At 36.4% G+C, this 22462-nt stretch overlaps 1 protein-coding gene across 1 annotated transcript; it reads left to right on the top strand.

Moving 5' to 3' along the window:
- Positions 1-300: 300 nt before the first annotated feature.
- On the top strand, positions 301-2277 carry BDR25DRAFT_320092 (uncharacterized protein; the record flags this gene model as incomplete). Its single annotated transcript, XM_033691877.1, has 1 exon — positions 301-2277. The coding sequence occupies one exon, from the start codon at positions 301-303 to the stop codon at positions 2275-2277; it is 1977 nt and encodes a 658-aa protein (XP_033540084.1).
- Between the last annotated feature and the right edge of the window lie 20185 nt (positions 2278-22462).

The following is a 22462-nucleotide window of genomic DNA, read 5'->3' as shown; positions in this document are numbered from 1 at the left end:
TGCATGACTAAGATAAGTCTTGAATGAGATACTTACAGGGCTTAATATGTAGCTTGTGGCACTTTTCGCCTATCTTTTAGGTAAAGTTCTGGTAGCGATGTGTCGGTTGATTCAACATGTAGAATTGGTTAGCATTTACGCAAATTAACCTCAGCAGGACACTATCACATCCCACACTTGATTTAAAATTAATGGGAGGCGTTTTCTAAGAAGGTCCTACAAATACGTGCAAGAGGACCTGCCGCCTATACTTAAACACCTCTTTGTTTTATTTCGACGAAACTGCCGGTTGCGAATATAATGCGACTAACCGTCGTCCCTCTTTTGATGTGCGTCAGCACTCCGCTCGTGTCCTCCTTTCGTTGGGTTCACAATGTCGACTTCGTTGACTGTCTGAAAACAGTGAATGCCTTAGACCCGACAAAAACGAGCGACGCGCAATGGATCCACACCCTCGTTGACCCGAGGACGCGAAAAGCTATCTCCAACAATCGCACACTTCTCACGTACCAGGGGTGCGAAAAAAAATGTGGCGATGGCTACATGTTATGGCCAGCAAGGGAAACTTTATCCCGATTAGCGCTCTGGTTGATTCCGGTTTCGGTTCTGATTTCCCATTTCCATTTCGCGCCTCTGTCGGGTCTCAACACTACATTCGTCGTTATGCATCTACTTGGCGATCCGGTTGATAGCATCTGGAGTATGCTTGTTCGACAGCAAAAAAATCAACTATTACTCAGCAAGGCGAAGACGTCGGGTTTGGTGAGGAGTGGGGAAGATATAGCTACAATATGGGCTGCTTATGATGAAGTGGGATGGGTGGATGCCTCTACATATTTCCTGAAAGAACTCAAGCGCCGAAAACCCGTTTACCACTGTCGACCTCTAAGCCGGCAGGCCCCACCCCAAAGCGTGCCTACCCCGGTAGCAAGCCAAAGTGGCAGCTGCAGCGAACTTGATAGAGTAGGACAACACCCATCAAACGGGAACAGACTCCAGCACCCTACGAGATCAAGTTTAGACGCCACTGAAAGTTATTTAATCGAGCTAGCCGCGCAGCGACTGACCTCGAACCGCTCCGAGAGTCGGCTTGCTTCCTGGGTTGCCATAATCGCAATGATTGGCGCACTGTGTGGTGCATACATACGAACTTGGTCTGAGAGACTCAACAACCAGACCCCGCACACTATTGCGATTGTCTCATTACTATTCATATTCATTCCCATTGTAAAGATCAGCGGTAATATTGGCTCATTCACTTCTCCAACTGCGGTCGTGGATATTATTCAGGAACTGCGCCGCGATCTCAAAAACCATTATCAAAGTGTCGCAGACAAACGACCACTATTTCCTCCATTTATTCTTGATAAGAATGCACATTGGAGACCAGAGAACGAGGCCGGAGAAAGCGACGGAGATGAGGCTCGTCGGCCTCTTTCTCCAGGAGACATCGAGATTGATATCCTCACAGACTGGCCTTCCATAGCTGGATACCTTGGCATGAACTGCGCTTGGCGCCCGCACAAGTCCATCAACAGTACTAAGGCTTATGTGGCCAGATGCGGACCATTCGGGCTCGGAATCTTATCAGTCCTTTTTGTCGTGTTAGGAAGCTACTTGCCCGCCCTGCTTCTATCATACTGCACACCACTGATCGGGTTTGGCTGCCGCTCATTCGCGTGGACATTAATCATGGCTAGCTGGGTACTAAGCATCATTCTGGATTATGCATTGAAAAATCTCACCTGCATTAAGAGGGCCAAGACGCTGTGGTTGTCGACTGTCGCTAAGGACATAATCATCGCTATTTACTTCATACTATCAGTGTCAGCGGCCCAAATCGGATATTTCAATAGCTGCTACTGTCGTGGTGGGGTTTTGACAGGGCAAAATCCGGCATATATTAACTTGGATGAGCTCTCTCCCCAGGAATGGCAAGACGGTTGGCTACTTTGGACCATGGTACCAGTAGTGGCTTTATTAGCCATTATGATCTTGCTGTTTACTGTCAACAGACTAAGTGGAGACTCTAGTAAGCTGCTGAATCGCGACATCGAACGGAGAGCGAATGATATTGTCCAACTGAATAGGATCCGGTGCGATGTTAATTTAGAAGAAAGGCCTGAAGATAGACCCCAGACTAAGAAGCGAGGGTTATGGTGGCGTCGGTTACAGAAGAAGAACCAATCCCGGAAAGTTGAGTCTGAACAAGAAACCCAACCATTTAATCGCAGCACCGGCGACGAGTCTAGCAGTTTCAACTATGAAGATTCATAACACAACGTATTTTACAAGCAGGCGGTCTATACAAGCAAACAGGATACTCTAATAAAATTTTAGTACTTAAACTACAATTTACTATGTAGCATGTATATTAGTTAATTAAATACTATGGTGGGAAACAGTACTACTGCCATAGGATTAAGTTGCCCCCCGGGGCGAGAATGTATATATTGTATACGCTATTAAGGCTTACCCCTAGGGGCAAGAAGTCCTGGCCCTGAATCCATTGCCTCTAGCTTCTAGCTTAAAGGCTTGCCCCTAGGGGCAAGAGCCGCCTGCCCTGCATCTATATACCCCTAGGCTCTAGACTAAAGGCTTGCTCCTAGGGGCAAGATCTTTCTCTACTATGTCCTTGCATGTGGTTTCTGTCTAAAAGGCTTGCCCTAAGAGGGCACAAGCTTCCCGCCCCTAGCATCTTTACATCTTAGAGTAAGAACTAAAGTAGCTTTACTAAAATAAATAACTGCTTACGCTTCTTCTTTGTCTTTAAACTTACACTTTATAAAACTAATTTTCTTTTTACCTTTTCTTTTCCTACTATCTTTTTATTTACATTTAACACTAGACTTATTATAAAATAAAATACTAAAACCTATTAACCTCTAGTAAGAGAAGAAAATGAACTGCAGAAACAGGCATAAGGTTAGACCTGGGACAGTAGGGGTTTTTTCGCGCAAAGGGACGAAAACAGGTTCAAAAGCTACAGGCAGGCAGCGGTTAAGCTATATAGGCGTTGTGGCAGAAGAGAGAGTGGTTGAAAGGTAGGCATTAGAGAGGTCTTGACCGTTTTTAGTAAGAGGATTGTTTAGCAAGGCAGCAAGGGGCGCTAGCTGCATTTAGGGTTTTGGTGGAATTAAACACCATCCACCTCTAGCTGTTAGTAGTACATAGATAATAGACAGAAACGTTTTACAAAGGCTCTGCAAGCTAGATTCTGCAATTTTGTATGCATCTATACAGTTTGTGGGTAGTCAGGAATAGCATTGTGGTACTTGGCTGGCATTAAGCGCTAGCCGCATTTGGGTTTTTAGTGGAATTGAACGCTATCCACCTCCAGCTGTCAGTAGTACGTAGATAATAGACAGAAACGTTTCGCAAAGGCTCTGCAAGCTAGATTCTGTAATTTTGTATGCATCTATACAGTTTGTGGGTAGTCGGGAATAGCATTGTGGTTGGCTGGCATTGAGCGCTAGCCGCATTTGGGTTTTTGGTGGAATTGAACGCCATCCACCTCCAGCTGTTAGTAGTAAGTAGAAAATAGGCAGAGACGTTTTGCAAAGGCTCTGCAAGCTAGATTCTGTAATATTGTATGCATCTATATAGTTTGTGGGTAGTCGGGAATAGCATTATGGATGGTACTTGGCTGGCATTGGGTGCTAGCCGCATTTGGGTTTTTGGTGGAATTGAACAGCACCCACCTCCAGCAGTCAGTAGTACATAAATAATAGACAGAAACATTTCACAAAGGCTCTGCAAGCTAGATTCTGTAATATTGTATGCATTTATATAGTTTATAGGTAGTCAAGAATAGCATTATAGTACTTAGCTAGCATTAGGCGCTAGCTGCATTTGGGTTTTTAGTGGAATCAAACACCATCCACCTCTAGCGGTTAGTAGTAAGTAGAAAATAGGCAGAGACGTTTTACAAAGGCTCTGCAAGCTAGATTCTGTAATATTGTATGCATCTATATAGTTTGTAGGTAGTCGGGAATAGCATTATGGTACTTAGCTGGCATTAGGCGCTAGCTGCATTTAGGTTTTTAGTAGAATTAAACACCATCCACCTCTAGCAGCTAGTAGTAGGTAGATAATGGACAGAAACGTTTTACAAAGGCTCTACAAGCTAGATTCTGTAATATTGTATGCATCTGTATAGTTTGTGGGTAGTTAGGAATAGCATTGTGGTACTTAGCTGGCATTAGGCGCTAGCTGCATTTAGGTTTTTAGTAGAATTAAACACCATCCACCTCTAGCTGTTAGTAGTACATAGATAATAGACAGAAACGTTTTGCAAAGGCTCTAAAAGCTAGATTCTGTAATATAGTATGCATACATATAGTTTGTGGGTAGTTAGGAATAGCATTGTGGTACTTAGCTAGTATTAGGCGCTAGCTGCATTTAGGTTTTTAGTGGAATTAAACACCATCCACCTCTAGCAGTTAGTAGTACATAGATAATAGACAGAACTGTTTTGCAAAGGCTCTGCAAGCTAGATTCTGTAATATAGTATGCATATATATAGTTTGTGGGTAGTTAGGAATAGCATTATGGTACTTAGCTAGCATTAAGCGCTTGCCGCATTTAGGTTTTTAGTGGAATTAAACAGCACCCACCTCCAGCAGTTAGTAGTACATAGATAATAGACATGCTGCAATAGCTAGGGTAGGTGGTAGTAGTGCGTAGAAACTAAGATAGTCTATAAAATAGTGAATTATCCCTCTGTAGTGTAGAAGACTTACTGTAGATGCGTAATAAGTTAATGTCTTTTTAGAAAACTCTAGCAAGGTTAATTAAGATAATATTTTATAGTTATAATAGCACATAGGTTAAGCGTTGCTTAGGTATTATTAAAAAGAGATAATAGTAAGATCTATAAAATAATTAGCGTAGCTATAGTGTAAACCTATAGGCAGGAGATAGCTAAAAGAAAGAGAAGAAGGAGAGGGAGGAAGAGAGAGTAGAAGGAAGAGAAGGTAGAGGTTTTAGTATAAGTACTAGTATGTATTACTAAACCTCCTCTCTTTGTCTGCTCCTTAACATGTATATATGTAGTAGCACACATAACAGGTAAATTTACTATAATACAGCATGCGTTATAATGTAAAATGCGCTAAACTCTATATAAGATACTCTTTTAAAGTTAACATAAAATAATTAGTATATTTTTAGCTAAGGGTTTTATTTATTATTCTAACATGTAGCTAAACAGCTTAGCATAGGTCTAGCTAACATGTAGAATAAGAAGATAGCTAGGGGGTAGAGAGAGGGTTTTAGTATAGGTACCTACTTGTCACTGCTAGTGCACTAACCACATATAGGCTTAGCACGCGCGCTAGCTATAAACAACTATTTGCAACCTTATAAGCTCTTTTTACCTCTATAATCTACTACTCTCTGCTCTAGCAGCAGAAGCAGCAGCAGCAACAATAGCAATAATAACAACAATAACAACAACAATAGGTGTAATTTTAGCAAATTTAAATAATTTTAACTAAAAAAGTAATTATAAGTTATTTATAGGCTAGTGCTAACTAGTGTAGTGTACTAAAGTTCTAATTAGCTAATTTTAGTAAGTGTAGTGTTTTTTCTAAGTCCCTTTAAGGCAGTACCTATTCTAAAAGCCCCCCCCCTTCTTTCCTCTCTATATCCTCCACCTCTATTTGCCACCTGCTGCGGTGGAAATAACCTATTACACTCTAACAAACCTGCCTAGGAACTAGCTAGAAACAGCTAGGTCTAGTATTAAAGCTAAGCTCTTAAGATTTAGTAGGTGTTTTCTATATTTACTAAACTTTTTATTCTAGTATGCCTAGGCTAGAGCTAATAAAGAGGAAAGGAGAGGTTTAGCTTTATGTACTAGTACCTAAGGCTAAACTTTTTTCCTCTTTAGTACTTATCTCTATTTCCCTTTTAATTAGTGCTTATGCTTAACTTTTTACCTTAGTACATATCTTATATATTTTATAATATTATTAAGTTCCTTAGTAAACTTATACTTATTTAGGTTTAGGCTTAGCTAACATTATAATAAAGTTATAGATTTAAGTGCATCTTCTAGCTATAGTTAGGCAGAGCTTAAAAAGTAGTATAGTTAGCTCTAAACTTGCAGCCTTTTACTATATCTAAACACTAATTTTATATCTTAGTTAGCTTTTCTAATTTACTATTCTTCTAAGTTTTAAGACTACTATAAAGTTAAACTAGATCTTACTATAAACACATTCTTTAAGAATAAATAGCTAAAGAAGTAAGCCTAAGCTAAAGCTATTAAAAAGTTTATTACTAATAAGCTTACTAAATTAGACTAAAACTTAAAAAACATTAAAGTAGTTAGGTAAAACACTAAGACTAGTAAAATTATTCTATATGCAGCTATATAAAGTATTACATAGTTAGCTCTATATTTTAATGCAACCTAGGGTAAGCTTTTAGACATAATTAAGAGTAATTATAAATTCTATAAAGTAACTAGTTAACTCTAGCGCGCCTATTTTTTCTGCTTTAGTAATGCTAAAAGACTTAACCTGTAAATAGTTTTTAACACTATTGCAGATAACTAATACTAGAGAACTTATTATTTTAAAGGCACACTAATAAAGTTCTATAATTTTAAAATGCTATTAAAAGTTAAGATGTATACTTTTATACTAAAAGTAGTTATGTTTAACTTCTTTAAATAAGCTAACAGGCCTTTTTATAGTTATAGTATTCTTAAGACTTTTATTTCTAACTAGGCATAAAATTTTATTAAGTGTTTTAAGTAGTTTAGTAGCTAGGCTAAGAAATAAGCAGCTAACTCTAAGCCTTATAGTAGTAATTATGTTACTATAGATACTATTATAGCTAATGCCTTAAATTTTAAGATCTTGCGTGTAAGAACTTTAGAAGCTTACGCTAGACTAACCTAGTTAAGAAGAAGTAGCTGCGCTAAAGCTGTAAAACAGATTAAAGCGCTTAGCAGTAAACAGGTTCTTAAGGAACACGCTATCTACTCTACTAAGCTAGAAGAAGCACTTAATGTATTTAAGCCTAGTCTAGGTTCTAATTTTAATTTACATTTATATTTAGATTTAGATTTAAAATTAGATTTAGATTTAGATTTAAATTTAAATTTAAATTTAGATTTAGATTTAGATTTAGATTTAAATTTAAATTTAAATTTTAATTTTAGCACTACATTAGATAGATTAAAGGAGGACAAAGAGGAGGCACCTGCATGTAATATTCTAGGCAGCAGAGACAGCAGTAGCAGAGTAGCGCATCTAACTTTCTAGAAAGGACATAACTATAGTTAGGGTAAAGACTACACAAGAAAGAAAAGAAAAGCTACTTTAGTAATGCTATTATCCTTCTACTGCCTAAATGTAAATAAGAATAAAAAAAACTTAAGGTAGACATAGTTTAAAAATAATAAAGTGCATAAAAGAGTTTACATCTAGGACCTACTTAACTATAAGAAAGTAGACTAAATAGATAACTACTACTCTAACCTAAGGTTTAATTCTAGCAATGTAATAAAAAATAAAACTCTAGAACACAAGCTTACCCTACACACAGGCAGTAATGTTAAAGGAGAGATAGAGAAGCCTAGCTAATTAATAGATAAGCTACTTAAGTTAGATTATACTTAAAAAAGAGTTTTACTATACGTACTAGTACCTAACCTAAAAACCCCCCTAACACTTGTTAATCTGCTGCAGACCTAGACCTAGACCTAGGTTCCTGTTCCTCCTTTAGGGCATAACAAGGTTCAGGCGTCTACTCCTACGCAAGGCTCTGTTGCCTCTGCACTAGAAGCCCTATTAGGACTTAATGCTTATAATAAGAATAGAAAGGCTATGCTTAACATTACACATTAAAATTAACTTATTTACATCTTATATATGCAGACTTTATACTTTTTAGCTTAATTTAGTAACAAGAAGATCTGCTAACATTTTAAAAATAAATATTCTAATAGCGTGTTAGCATTTGCTGCTTAGCTGCTAGCAGATTAAAAATATAAGGCTGCTTACACTATACCCTAAAATAGTGCTAAACTAGTAAACACACTCTAGACATAGATGCACAGTAAGGATAAAAAAAATCTACTAAATAAAAGTATTATAGGCTTACTAAAGACTAATGCAGCATTTTATAAATATAAGCATAAAGTATTAAAGCTTATGTTAAATCTAGTCTACTAGCTTTAAGACTATTAAGCAGCTTTAACTACTAATTTTGTCTACTATAAAAGCTATCCTTAACTGCTAGGAATAACATCTGCACAGACGCCTACGTGGTGGCAGATTATAGGGGCTGCTGTAATTGCAGACAAATATAACACATTTATAAAAGATAACACTGCACTATGTAGTGTGTGCTTAGTTAACTAGGTTAGCATTAGTAAAACTAACACTATCTTTCTTTTCTAGAATATTATAAGTTTTACTAACCTTATTTATTTAAAAGATTACTATAGAGTGCTAAAGACCTAAAAAGAGGGACAGAGAGAAGAGAAAAAAAGAAAAAAAAAAGGGAAAGATTTTAGATTAAGTACTAGTGTACTTAACCTAAAACACCCCCCTTCTTCCTCTCTCTCTCTCTCTCTTTTCTTCTTCTCTCTGTACTTATTCTTATTCTCTATGTGTTGCTTTCTTATCTAATTTAGACACTAACACTTTTTAGTATCTTAACAGAAGGAAGATTAAGCTTTAGCAGCTGTATAATAACAAAGATTAAAAGGCTTTTAAAAATTATCTTACACCTAAGCTATTTATCTACGCTACTTAACCCTATTTATTTAAACAGGCTGCTATTAACGCTTAGAATTTTTCTAATAGATATTATGTTATTATTTATTCTAGTAATAAGTCTTGCTTGCTTAAGTAAATTAAAGGAGTTAAATATATTACTAGTACTCTTAAGTAAGACTATTTAATCTTTAACTCTAAAAATAAAATAAACTCTTAAGTTATCCTTATTACTCTTTATAGCATTTTATATACTTAAAATAGTTTTACTGCGCATAAGAATTAGCTTCTTAAGCAATACACACCTTTATAGTTAAAAAAGATAGATATTAACTTAGATATTAATTACTTTTATTTATCTAAAGAATAAAAAAGTTATCTAGTAGGCATGTTCTAAGCTAGCGCATTAGATAAAGAGTAGTAAGTGCTTATAGATGTACTTTAGGTTGCTAAGGCTATGCTTATATTCCTAGGTATTATAAAACTTTTAATAGTATAGCTAGCTATGCTGTTTGCTAGCTTAAGCTTCCTTAGACTATAATTATAACTGCTACACTAATTCCCTAGAAATACTTAGATTTTAGAGGCCTACTTAGTCTAATCTAGTAAACTAAGGTTAATAAGCAGGCTAATAAACTTCTTAAAGTAAACAAGCTATATAATTCTTATAAAAAGTACACTAATAAGACACTAGTTAATTCTAACATTAGCTATCTCTACTTTATATACTACTACTTTAATAAATTTATTACTAACAAGCTAAGCTCTACTAAATAAGGTAAATAAATTGCCTAGATCTAGTTTAAGGTGCTAATCTAACATAATTATATATCTAAGTATGTTATTAACTCTAAAGGCACTAAGCATATAATTAAAAACTTAATGCTTTATAGTTACTGCGTCTAGGTTTACCTAGAAAATAACTGCAAGAGTAAGGCTATCTACGCTAGGTATACACCACAGTTTGTTAGTAAGATAATTAAGGATAAAGATAGTAATTACCTGTTTTTAAACTTCTAGAACGTGTGTATACTAAACTTAATGTCTATTAACTTTATGCTTTATTTTGCTAAATCTATTTATTTTATTAAAGTTAATAATAAATTGTCTTAAGAGACAGCAGAAGTGTTAATAAAAAAGGTCTATAATCTAGTTCTTAGAGAATATAATACGCTCTTTGCGTTCTAAGATTATGTTAGCTAGATGTATAAACTTATATGTAAGATTAAGAATAATGTAATTGCTGCTAGTGTTAAGAAGCTTATTATATTACTGCTTTCTAGCCCTAATAAACTCTGTAAGCCTAGAGCTAGCCTACTTCTTGTCTAACCTTTCTTAAGCTAATTAGTGCAATTCTGCGCGCTCCTTATAGCTATTGCTAACTAAATTATTAAGAGTAACAAAAAAGCTCTTATATTTGCACAGAATTCTTAGAAGCAGCAGCTGCTTGTTATTATTCTATTGCTTCTTAATATTAAGGCTAACGCGCATATTTCTAGTAGTAATGTGCAGCATAAAGATAAGCTTGTACAGAAATTCTAGCAGCTATTAAGTTAGAACCTTACTAACAATCCCTACAGTGCTAGTGTGCTGGATGAGGACCTTAAGGTTCTAGTTATGTCTTACTATATAAATTTTAGACTTAACCTGCATTACAACTGCTGCAATATGCACGCTTTTTTGCCTACTCTGTCTTCTCCTATATAGATTTAAGCGTGTGGGCAAATTATGCGCTTTAGATAGACAAAGGACTGTCTTATTATTAAGTACTATGTTAAAAATATAAGTAACTACTGCTAGATAGTAAATGTAACCTTAAATGCTTTTACTAGCATTTCTACCTTAATTAATAGGTATAATAAGCAGAAAGGCGAAGTTTCTGTTAACATTAAAGGTGTTAAGGTTGTTAGCAATTAAATTAGTGTTAGGTAGAATATTCTTAATAATTTTATTATATAGAATAATAAGCTGTATAACTTAAATAATAAAGAGACTTTTAAAGGCGCTTGTAAGTACAGTAAAAAGCTTAATTATAATAAGGTCCTGCTAAAACTCTTTAACACATAACACAGAGAGGATGTTAGGGTTAGCACTAATAAAGGCAGCTTTACTTTAATAGCTACTACAGCTGCGCTCCTTAACAACCTAGAGACACTCACTCCTGCTAGGACTATAGCAGGAAGGATGCAACCTGTTATGCTAAAGGACACACAGTTCTTTTTAGAGCAATTAGGCTTATTTAGGCAGCTAGCGCGCCTTAAAGAAGCACTAATTAACATTAATGTTAAGATGCTAGATAATAATAAGCAGCCTTCTGCTACACCTAGTAAAATTAGTTGTACTACTAAAGCTAGTAAGAAAAGGGCTAATGTAAAAAAGGGTAGTAAGAAGAAGCCTAGCAAGAAAAAAATAAGCAGTAATAAGCGTAAACAGACAGGTAATAATAAGTTAAGCCCTAATACCTTTAAGCCCTAGCCTTAGCCCTAGTCTTGTTAAGCAGCTAACAATATGCCACCTACTAAGGACACAGAACTAGTTAAGCCTAGTAATAATAACATAGCTAACCCTAATAATATAGCTAATAGAAAGGTTAAGAAGTCTACTAGTAGTGCAGGTTAAGAGGGGCGGGGTGGAGGCAGTAGAGGCAATAAAGGCATTAAAGGCAGCAGAGGTAAGAGCTAGTCCTAAATAATAAATTAGTTGTGTAGTAGTGTGTAGAGACAGATTTAGGTTAAGTCTGCCTTTAATTTAGTATAAGTTTTTTTGTCTAGCGTTAGTTATAGTAAGATACGCAAATATAATAGTCTAGCATAGTTATTACATTAACCTGTATGCATGCTAAGATAGATTTCTATATTAAATACTCCCTATCTCCCTGCGACTGCTGCGGGTCAGGCCTTGTTCGTCTCGATTGGGCATCGCGCTGGATCCGACCCCCTTTTCGCTCCTCTTTTTGGCCTAGATTGGTGGACTTGACCATGGCGCCACCTATTACGGTATAGCGTATAATTGCTCCTTTGTGTGAAAGATAGCTGCTTCCTCCCTCGTTCCCCTAGCTATTGCCAAGACGCAGGTGCGAATGCAAAGAGTAAGAGGAACCTATCTAGAGCGCATCTTTCTTAACAATATCTACTGCAATGCCTCTCAAATACTGCGCACGCAGGCATCGCGCGCGCATTGCCGCACCAGCTACCAGCGCCCCGCCCGCAGACCACCACCTAACCCAGCGACCACAACAACAACCATGACCGACAACACAGCTCTCTACTTCCTAGCTGTGCTCATGGCATCAATTCTCTAGCGCAGCGACAGCGCTGTTAATTTTATTATTCCTTTTGCTAGGAAACACGCACAGGCTCTGCAGTTCGCGCCCTAGCGACAAGCCTGCGCCCGCAGACCACGACAATAAAACCACGACAACCACAACAATCACTAACACAATAGGTTTCTCCACCTTCTAGCTGTGCCTAGGACATTAATACCTTAACCTAGCGACTGCGCGGTAGATTTTGATTTTCCTTTGCAGCGACGCGCGCACAGACTCTGCAGTTCGCACAGCAGCTACTACGACTTCAACTACCACCATCACCGTAACTACGACTACCACCACCACCACCACCAACGCAACAGGTTTCCCTACTTCCTAGCTCTGCTTAGGGCATCAACGCTTTAGCCTAGCGACTGTTGATTGTAAGTTTTCCTTTGCGGGGATGCGCGCATTGGCTCTGCCATTGGCGCAGCAGCTACCAGCCCCGACTGTCGACCACGACTTCAACTACCTACCACCATCACCGTAACTACGACTACCCCACCACCACCACCAACGCAACAGGTTTCCCCACTATGAACCGCAGAAACAGGCATAAGGTTAGACCTGGGACAGTAGGGTTTTTTTCGCGCGAAGGGACGAAAACAGGTTCAAAAGCTACAGGCAGGCAGCGGTTAAGCTATATAGGCGTTGTGGCAGAAGAGAGAGTGGTTGAAAGATAGGCATTGGAGAGGTCTTGACTGTTTTTGGTAAGAGGATTGTTTAGCGAGGCAGCAAGGGGCGCTAGCTGCATTTGGGGTTTTGGTGGAATCGAACACCATCCACCTCCAGCTGTTAGTAGTACATAGATAATAGACAGAAACGTTTTGTAAAGGCTCTGCAAGCCAGATTCTGTAATTTTGTATGCATCCATACAGTTTGTGGGTAGTCGGGAATAGCATTGTGGTACTTGGCTGGCATTAAGCGCTAGCCGCATTTGGGTTTTTAGTGGAATCAAACGCCATCCACCTCCAGCTGTCAGTAGTACGTAGATAATAGACAGAAACGTTTTGCAAAGGCTCTGCAAGCTAGATTCTGTAATTTTGTATGCATCCATATGGTTTGTGGGTAGTCGGGAATAGCATTATGGTACTTGGCTGGCATTGAGCGCTAGCCGCATTTGGGTTTTTGGTGGAATCAAACACCATCCACCTCCAGCTGTTAGTAGTACATAGATAATAGATAAAAACGTTTTACAAAGGCTCTGCAGGCCAGATTCTGTAATATTGTATGCATCTATATAGTTTGTTGGTAGTCAGGAATAGCATTATAGATGGTACTTAGCTGGCATTGGGTGCTAGCCGCATTCAGGTTTTTGGTGGAATCGAACAGCACCCACCTCCAGCGGTCAGTAGTACATAGATAATAGACAGAAACGTTTCACAAAGGCTCTGCAAGCCAGATGCTGTAATATTGTATGCATCCATATAGTTTGTAGGTAGTCAAGAATAGCATTGTAGTACTTAGCTAGCATTAGGCGCTAGCTGCATTCAGGTTTTTAGTGGAATCAAACACCATCCACCTCTAGCAGTTAGTGGTAAGTAGAAAATAGGCAGAGACGTTTCGCAAAGGCTCTGCAAGCCAGATTCTGTAATATTGTATGCATCCATATAGTTTGTGGGTAGTCGGGAATAGCATTATAGTACTTGGCTAGCATTAGGCGCTAGCTGCATTCGGGTTTTTGGTGGAATCAAACACCATCCACCTCCAGCAGTTAGTAGTAGGTAGATAATAGACAGAAACGTTTTGCAAAGGCTCTACAAGCTAGATTCTGTAATATTATATGCATCTGTATAGTTTGTGGGTAGTTAGGAATAGCATTGTGGTACTTAGCTAGCATTAGGCGCTAGCTGCATTTAGGTTTTTAGTGGAATTAAACACCATCCACCTCTAGCTGTTAGTAGTACATAGATAATAAACAGAAACGTTTTACAAGGGCTCTAAAAGCCAGATTCTGTAATATAGTATGCATACGTATAGTTTGTGGGTAGTTAGGAATATCATTATGGTACTTAGCTAGCATTAAGCGCTTGCTGCATTTAGGTTTTTAGTGGAATTAAACAGCACCCACCTCCAGCAGTCAGTAGTACATAGATAATAAACAGAAACGTTTCGCAAAGGCCCTGCAAGCTAGATTCTGTAATATAGTATGCATACATATAGTAGGTAGTCAGGAATAGCATTGCGCACTTAGTAAGGCGTGCTAGCCGCATTAAGGCTTTTTCTTGCATAAGCTAAGAAGGGGTTATATAAGAGGCAAGTCAACAAAGTAGTAAGATCTAAACAAAGTAGATTAAACAAGTGTATTATAAGGTCTAAGAAGCTTAATAGAGCTCTAAGCTAACTATATACTGTACAAGATAGAAGCTATGCCTAATAAGTGAATAGTGCAGTACATGGGTATGATATTGCGTGAGACACGTGCGACACTAACTACAGGATATAGAGCACAAAGGGGTAAGCAACCGCATGCTGCAAGAGCTAGGGTGGGTAGTAGTAGTGCGTGGAAACTAAGATAGTCCACAAAATAGTGAATTATCCCTCCGCAGTGTAGAAGACTTACTGCAGATGCGCAATAAGTTAATGTCTCTTTAGAAAACTCTAGCAGAGTTAATTAGAATAATATTCCACAGTTACAATAGCATATAAGTTAAGCATTGCTTAGGTATTATTAGGGAGAGATAATAGTAAGATCTATAAAATAATTAGCGTAGCCACAGTGTAAACCTATAGGCAGGAGATAGCTAAAGAGAAGAAAAGAAGGAGGGGGAGGGTAAGAGGGTAGAAGGAAGAGGAGGGGGGGTTTTAGTATAAGTACCAGTATGTATCGCTAAACCCCCTCTCTTTGTCCGCTCCTTAACATGTATATACGTAGTAGCACACGTGACAGGTAAATTCACTGTAATAGAGCATACATTATAATGTAAAATGCGCTAAACCCTATACAGGATACTCTTTTAAAATTAACGCAAAACAATTATTACATTTTTAGTTAGAGTTTTTATTTATAGTCCTAACGTGTAGCTAAACAGCTTAGCATGGGTCTAGCTAACGTGTAGGATAAGGAGATAGCTAGGGGGTAGAGGGGGGGTTTCGGTATAGGTACCTACTTGTCACCGCTAATGCACTGACCACATATAGGCTTAGCACGCGCGCTAGCCATAAACAACTATTTGCGACCTTATAAGCTCTTTTCACCTCTACAATCCACTACTCTCCGCTCCAGCAGCAGAAGCAGCAGCAGCGACGACAACGACGACAGGTGCAATTTCAGCAAATTTAAATAATTTTAACTAAAAGAGCAATTATAAGTTATTTGCAGGCCAGCGCTAACTAGCGCGGCGTACTGAAGTTCTAATTAGCTAATTCCAGCAGTGTGGCGTTTTCCCTAAGTCCCTTTAAGGCGGTACCTATCCTGAAAGCCCCCCACCCTCCCCTCCTCTCCATATCCTCCACCCCTATTTGCCACCTACTGCGGTGGAAACAACCTATTGCACTCCAACAAACCTGCCCAGGAACTAGCTAGAAACAGCCAAGTCTAATATTAGGGCTAGGCCCCTAAGATCTAGTAAGTGTTTTCTATATTTACTAGACTTTTTATTGCAGTATGCCTAGGCTAGAGCTAATAGAGGGGAAAGAGGAGGTTTAGCTTTATGTACTAGTACCTAAGGCTAAACCCTCTTCCCCTTTAGTACTTATCTCTATCCCCCCTCTAATTAGTGCTTATGCCTAACTCTTTACTCTAGTACATATCCTGCATATTTTATAACATTATTAAGTTCCTTAGTAAACTTATACCTGTTTAGGTTTAGGCTTAGCTAACATTATAACAGGGGTATAAATTAAGGTGCACCTTCTAGCTATAGTTAGGCAGAGCCTAGGGAGCAGTGTAGTTAGCTCTAAACCTACAGCCTTTTGCTATATCTAGACACTAATTCTATATCCTAGTTAGCTTCTCTAATTTACTATTCCTCTAAGTTTTAAGATTACTATAGAGTTAAACTAGATCCTGCTATAAACGCATTTTTTAAGAACAAATAGCTAGAGGAGTAAGCCTAGGCTAAAGCTATTAAAAAGTTTATTGCTAATAAGCTTACTAAATTAGACTAAAACTTAAAAGACATTAAAGTAGTTAGGCAGAACACTAAGACTAGCAAAATTATTCTATATACAGCTACATAAAGTATTACATAGTTAGCTTTGTATTTTAATGCAACCTAGGGTGAGCTTCTAGACGTGGTTAAGAGTAATTATAAATTTTATAAGGCAACTAGTTAACTCTAGCGCGCCTATTTTTCCTGCTTTAGCAACACTAAAGGACCTAACCTGCAGACAGTTCTTAACACTATTGCAGATAACTAACACTAGAGGACTTATTATTTTAAAGGCACACTAATAAGGTTCTATAATTTTAAAATGCTGTTAGAAGTTAAGATGTATGCTTTTATACTAAGAGTAGTTATGTTTAACCTTTTTAAACAAGCTAACAGGCTTTTTTACAGTTACAGTATTCTTAAGACCTTTGTCTCTAACTAGGCATAGAATTTTATTAAGTGTTTTAAGCAGCTTAGTAGCTAGGCTAAGAAACAAGCAGCTAACTCTAAGCCTTATAGTAGTAATTGCGTTACTGCAGATACTATTGCAGCAAATGCCTTAAATCCTAAGATCTTGCGTGTGGGAACTCTAGAGGCTTACGCTAGACTAACCTAGTTAAGGAGGAGTAGCTGCGCTAAGGCTGTAAAACAGATTAAGGCGCTTAGCAGTAAACAGGTCCCTAAGGAATACGCCGTCCACTCTACTAAGCTAGAAGAAGCACTTAATGTATTTAAGCCTAGTCTAGGTTCTAATTCTAATTCACATTCACATTTAAATTTAGATTTAAATTTAGATTTAGATTTAGATTTAGATTTAGATTTAGATTTAAATTTAAATTTAAATTCTAATTCTAGCACCACATTAGATAGATTAAGGGAGGACAAAGAGGAGGCACCTGCGCGCGATATCCCAGGCGCCAGAGACAGCAGTAGCAGGGTGGCGCGTCTGACTTTCTAGAAAGGACATAACTATAGTTAGAGTAGAGACTACACAAGGAAGAAGAGAAAAGCTGCTTTAGTAATGCTATTGTCCTTCTGCTGCCTAGATGCAAATAGAGACAAGAAAAACCTAAGGCAGATATAGTTTAAAAATAATAAGGTGTATAAAGGGGTTTACATTTAGAACCTACTTAACTATAAAGAAGTAGACTAGATAGATAACTACTGCTCTAACCTAAAGTTTAATCCTAGCAACATAATAAAAAATAAGACCCTAGAACACAAGCTTACCCTGCACACTAGCAGTAATGTTAAAGGAGAGACAAAGAAGCCTAGCTAATTAATAGATAAGCTGCTTAAGTTAGATTATGCTTAAGAGAGGGTTTTGCTATACATACTAGTACCTAACCTAAAAACCCCCCTAACACTTATTAATCTGCCGCAGACCTAGACTCAGACCTAGACCTAGACCTAGGTTCCTGTTCCTTCTTTAGGGCATAACAAGGTTTAGGCGTCTACTCCTACGCAAGGCTCTATTGCCTCTGCACTAGAAGCCTTATTAAGACTTAATGCTTATAACAAGAATAAAAAGGCTATGCTTAACATTGCACATTAGAATTAACTTATTTACATTTTATATATGCAGACTTTATACTTTTTAGCCTAATTTAGCAATAAGAAGATTAGCTAACATTTTAAAAATAAATATCTTAAGGGCGCGTTAGCATTTACTGCTTAGCTGCTAGCAGATTAAAAATATAAGGCTGCTTACACTATAGCCTAAGATAGTGCTAAACTAGTAAACGCACTCTAGACATAGATGCATAGTAAGGATAAAAAGAATCTACTAAATAAAAGTGTTATAAGCTTACTAAAGACTAATGCAGTGTTTTGCAAATGTAAGCATAAAGCATTAAAGCTTATGTTAAATCTAGTCTACTAGCCTTAGGACTATTAAGCAGCTCTAACTACTAATTTTGTCTACTATAGAAGCTATCCTTAACTGCTAGGAATAACATCTGCATAGACGCCTGCGTGGTAGCAGATTACAGGGGCTGCTGTAATTGCAAATAAATATAACACATTTATAAAGAACAACACTGCACTACATAGTGTGTGCTTAGTTAACTAAGTTAGCATTAGTAAAACTAACACTATCCTTCTTTTTTAAAATATTATAAGTTCTACTAACCTTATTTATTTAAAAGATTACTATAGGGTGCTAAAGACCCTAAAAAAAGGGACAGAGAGAAGAGAAAAAAAGGAAAAAGAGGGGGGGGATTTTAGATTAGGTACTAGTGTACTTAACCTAAAACACCCCCCTTTTTCCTCTCTTTCTCTCTCTCTCCTTCTTCTCTCTGTACTTATTTCTATTTTTTATGTGTTGCTTTTCTATCTAATTTAGACACTAATGCTTTTTAGTATCTTAACAGGAGAAAGATTAAGCTTTAGCAGCTATATAATAATAAAAATTAAAAGGCTTTTAAAAATTATTCTACACTTAAGCTGTTTATCTACGCTACTTAACCTTATCTATTTAAATAGGCTGCTATTAATGCTTAGAATTTTTTTAATAGATATTATGTTATTATTTATGCTAGTAACAAGTCTTACTTACTTAAGCAGATTAAGAGAGTTAAATATATTACTAGCACTCTTAAGCAAAACTATCTAATTTTTAACCCTAAGAATAAGACAAACTCTTAGGTTATTCTTATTACCTCTTATAGCATCTTGTACACTTAAAATAGTTCTACTGTGTATAAGGATTAGCTTTTTAAGCAATACACGCCTTTATAGTTAAAGAAGATAGATATTAACCTAAACATTAATTACTTTTATTTATCTAAAGAATAGAAAGGTTATCTAGCAGGCATGTTCTAAGCTAGCGCATTAGATAAAGGGCAGTAAGTGCTTGCAGATGTACTCTAGGTTGCTAAAGCTATGCTTATATTTCTAGGTATTATAAAACTTTTAACAGTATAGCTAGCTATGCTGTTTACTAGCTTAAGCTCCCTTAGACTATAATTATAACTGCTACGCTAATTCTCTAGAAATACTTAGATTTTAGAGGCCTACTTAGTCTAATCTAGCAAACTAAGGTTAATAAGTAAGCTAATAAACTTTTTAAAGCAAACAAGCTACACAATCTCTATAAAAAGTACACTAATAAGACACTAGTTAATCCTAACATTAGCTATCTCTGCTTTACATACTGCTGCTTTAATAAATTTATTACTAACAAGCTAGGCCCTACTAAATAAGGCAAACAAATTGCCTAGATCTAGTCTAAGGTGCTAATCTAATGTAATTATATATCTAAGTGTGTTATTAACTCTAAAGGCACTAAGTATATAATTAGAAACTTAATGCCTTATAGTTACTGCGTCTAGGTTTACCTAGAAAACAACTGCAGAAGTAAGGCTATCTACGCTAGGTATGCACTATAGTTTGTTAGTAAGATAATTAAGGATAAAGACAGTAATTGCCTGTTTCTAAACTTCTAAAATGTGTGTATACTAAACTTAATATCTATTAACTTTATGCTCTATTTTGCTAAATCTATTTATTCTGTTAAAGTTAATAATAAATTATCTTAAAAGACAGCAGAAGCTTTAATAAGAAAGGTCTATAATCTAGTTTTTAGGGAATATAATACACTCTTTGCGTTCTAAGATTATGTTAGCTAGATGTATAAACTTATGCGTAAGATTAAGGATAATGTAATTGCTGCTAGTGTTAAGAAGCTTATTATGTTGCTGCTTTCTAGCCCTAATAAACTCTGCAAGCCTAGAGCTAGCCTGCTCTTTGTCTAACCCTTCTTAAGCTAATTAGTGCAATTACGCGCGCTTTTTACAGCTATTGCTAACTAAATTATTAAGAGTAACAAAAAAGCCCTTATATTTGCACAGAATCCCTAGGAGCAGCAGCTGCTTGTTGTTATCCTATTGCTCCTTAATATTAAGGCTAACGCGCATATTTTTAGTAGTAATGTGCGGCATAAAGACAAGCTTGTACAGAAATTCTAGCAGCTATTAAGTTAGAACCTTACTAACAATTCCTACAGTGCTAGTGTGCTAGACAAGGACCTTAAGGTTCTAGTTATGTCCTACTATATAAATTCTAGACTTAACCTGCATTATAACTGCTGCAATATGCACGCTTTCTTGCCTACTCTGTCTTCTCCTATATAGATTTAAGCGTGTGGGTGAATTATGCGCTTTAGACAGACAAAAGACTGTCTTATTATTAAGTACTATGTTAAAAATACAAGTAACTACTGCTAGATAGCAAATGTAACTTTAAATACTTTTACTAGCATTTCTGCTTTAATTAATAGGTACAACAAGCAGGAGAGCAAAGTTTTTGTTAACATTAAGGGTGTTAAAGTTGTTAGTAATTAGATTAGTGTTAGGCAGGATATTCTTAATAATTTTATTATGTAGAACAACAAGCTGTACAACTTAAGTAATAAAGAAACTCCTAAAGGCGCTTATAAGTACAGTAAAAAGCTTAATTGTAATAAGGTCCTACTAAAACTCTTTAACACATAACACAGAGAGAATATTAGGGTTAGCACTAATAAAGGCAGCTTTACTTTAATAGCTACTACAGCTGCGCTTCTTAACAACCTAGAGACACTCACTCCTGCTAGGACTATAGCAGGAAGGATGCAACCTGTTACGCTAAAGGACACACAGTCTTTTTTAGAGCAATTAGGTTTGTCTAGGCAGCTAGCGCGCCTTAAAGAAGCACTAATTAATGTTAATGTTAAAATGCTAGATAATAACAAGTAGCCTTCTGCTACACCTAGCAAAATTAGTTATACTACTAAAGCTAGTAAGAAGAGGGCTAATGTAAAGAAAAGTAGTAAAAAGAAGCCTAGCAAGAAGAAGATAAGCAGTAATAAGCATAAACAGACAGCTAATAATAAGTTAAGCTCTAATACCTTTAAGCCCTAGCCTTAGCCCTAGTCTTGTTAAGCAGCTAATAATATGCCACCTACTAAGAACACAGAACTAGTTAAGCCTAGTAATAATAACCTAGCTAACTCTAACAATATAGCTAGTAGAAAGGTCAAGAAGTCTAGTAGTAGTGCAGGTTGAGGGGGGCGGGGTAGAGGCAGTAGATGCAATAAAGGCATTAGAGGCAGCACAGGCAAGAGCTAGTCCTAAATAATAAATTAGTTATGTAGCAGTGCGTAGGGACAGATTTAGGTTAAGTCTACCTTTAGTTTAGTATAAGTTTTTTTATCTAGTGTTAGTTACAGTAAGATACGCAAACATAATAGTCTAGCATAGTTATTACATTAACTTGTATGCATACTAAGATAGATTTCTATATTAAATACTTCCTTCTTAGATGCATTATGCTATAGGAATTTACAAAATAGCTTGCAACAAACGTTCTAATAAGTAATGTAATAGCAGAAGATGTTAAGTTGCAGGGAAGATACAGGTTATGTATGCTAATATTGCCTAATTATGTCTAACCTTAACCTAGTTCTATGTAATTTCTAGTAAGGTGGGCGTACAGTGTAGACTGTGGAACTATCCTAAGGAGCTAAGGGAGGGGGGTTTTTAGCATAAGTACTAGTACCTATCTGTAAACCCCTCTATCCCCCTCCCATGCTACTCTTATATAAAAAAAAACATAGCATAAAGAAAAGTATAGCATAAAATAAAAAACAGTATAAAGAAAAACATAGTATAAAAAGAATATAGCGTAAAGAAAATATAGTATATAAAGAATATAGTAAAAAGATAATATAGAAAAAAGCATAGTATAAAAATAAATATAGTTTAATAAAAAATATAGCAGAGAAAAAAAAAAGAAAAAAAAATAGAGTACATAAGTATAGTGTTAGTTAACCTAGGTTTAATTAAACAAACGTACGCCTAAGAGGCGTACTAAGAGGTAAGCAGGCAAAGATCTTCTTGTTATTAACTACTGCCCTGTCTCTTCGTACAAAGAAAGAGGGCTCTTAAGTACACATAGCCTCTAACGCACAGGCTAGATAGCTAACGTTTCAGGCAACCTTATTTAGCCGTACGCGTGTACGGACACAGCTGTACTTACGTACAGACATATAGTGTAAAAAGAATTAAAAGATAAAATATATAAAATAAAAAAAAATTAAAATATAAATAAAATACAGTATAAAAACAGTAGAGTATAAAAAAAGTATAAAATAAAGATAAATATAAGTTAAAAAGTAAAGTAAGAAAATAAAAGTAAGTATAAATAAAATATTAGTATAAAAAAGTATAGTATAAAAAATGTAGTATAAAGAAAACATTATTATAAAAAAAATAGTATAAAAAAAATATAGCATAAAGAAATATATAGTTATAAAAAAGTTAAATATAAAATAAAATATTATAAAA

Source organism: Lindgomyces ingoldianus (genome assembly GCF_010093535.1).
Source record: "Lindgomyces ingoldianus strain ATCC 200398 unplaced genomic scaffold BDR25scaffold_61, whole genome shotgun sequence".
Classification (NCBI taxonomy): Eukaryota; Fungi; Ascomycota; class Dothideomycetes; order Pleosporales; family Lindgomycetaceae; genus Lindgomyces; species Lindgomyces ingoldianus.
The sequence above is the reverse complement of the archived record's forward strand: the minus strand, read 5'-3'. Positions and strand labels throughout refer to the sequence as shown.